This window comes from Gavialis gangeticus, unplaced genomic scaffold (genome assembly GCF_001723915.1).
Source record: "Gavialis gangeticus isolate Ggan-Ray unplaced genomic scaffold, GavGan_comp1, whole genome shotgun sequence".
NCBI classification, from domain to species: Eukaryota; Metazoa; Chordata; order Crocodylia; family Gavialidae; genus Gavialis; species Gavialis gangeticus.
Window position 1 is genome coordinate 9,410,310 of NW_017729015.1, and position 881 is coordinate 9,411,190.

Below are 881 nucleotides of genomic sequence, written 5' to 3' on the forward strand. Positions count from 1 at the left end.
AAAGAGGAACTTAAAATATAACGAGGTGTTAATGTGGAAGGAAGAGGAAGATGCTTTTTTAGGATGCTTGTAAGCAGCAAGTTAGTGTAACAGTATTTTCTAGTACAGTGTACTAGAGGGAAGATTATTTTTAAATTCTAGCCTAGGTAATACTGTCAATCTGCAAGATTGTGCTAATAGATGAGGCTTAGCAGGAGTGCTCGCTTAGTCTAAATAAAATCTGCATGTTTTGCGTGTTGCTCATGTGAACTAGATAAGCTGTATATAGCAGTTAGAATGTTATGGTGCACCAGTTATTTTACAAAAGAGCAGATCAGATCAGCCATGCTGAAAAACCTTTTGCATTTAATCTGCACTGAATAGCTTGCTGTTTAATGCAGTGACCAGTAAGGTTGTAAGTCTTTCCTTAACAACTCCTTTCCAGACACTGTATTAATGCAGCCTTGTCTAATTTTAACTTGGCTTGGGTGGTAATTCAACAGGCAAGCAAAATATCATTTTCTTCCAGTTGCCAGGCTGTGGGAGGGCATGCAGAAATTGCTTGGGCTTCTGTGATTACTGGCTTTTACAGGGCTACGATCGTGTCTGTTCCTGACTTTGAACATGTGAAGAGCATTTACCAAGTGTTCAGATCAGTCCAGTGATCTTAGTTTTTCAGCCACTTAAGAACTGCCCCATTTCTCTCTCTTTACAGGGGTGGTGCGTTATTAACCAACCCAAGTGGACCAGGCTACCACATCATGCTCCCATTCATTACCACGTTCAAATCAGTACAGGTTAGTATCTCCTAACCTTGAAGCAGGCTAGGTGTGTGGTAGGTGTGAGTGTTTAGATATGATGGCAGAGCTGCAGTATTGCCCAGATCAAAGGATTTTGGTCAG

The 881-nt window shown here is 41.0% G+C and overlaps 1 protein-coding gene across 2 annotated transcripts in view; it reads left to right on the forward strand.

Annotated features, from left to right (window-relative positions):
• The window catches only part of ERLIN1 (ER lipid raft associated 1), a 65,152-nt gene that overhangs the window by 25,677 nt on the left and 38,594 nt on the right, over positions 1-881 (forward strand). Inside the window, exon 3 of one of the 2 annotated variants that reach the window (XM_019512187.1) lies at positions 695-776. The exons of the other annotated variant lie outside the window; for it this stretch is intronic. Coding sequence (XP_019367732.1) covers positions 695-776 — 82 coding nt within the window. The remainder of the gene's footprint in view (positions 1-694; positions 777-881) is intronic. 2 annotated transcript variants of the gene reach the window in all.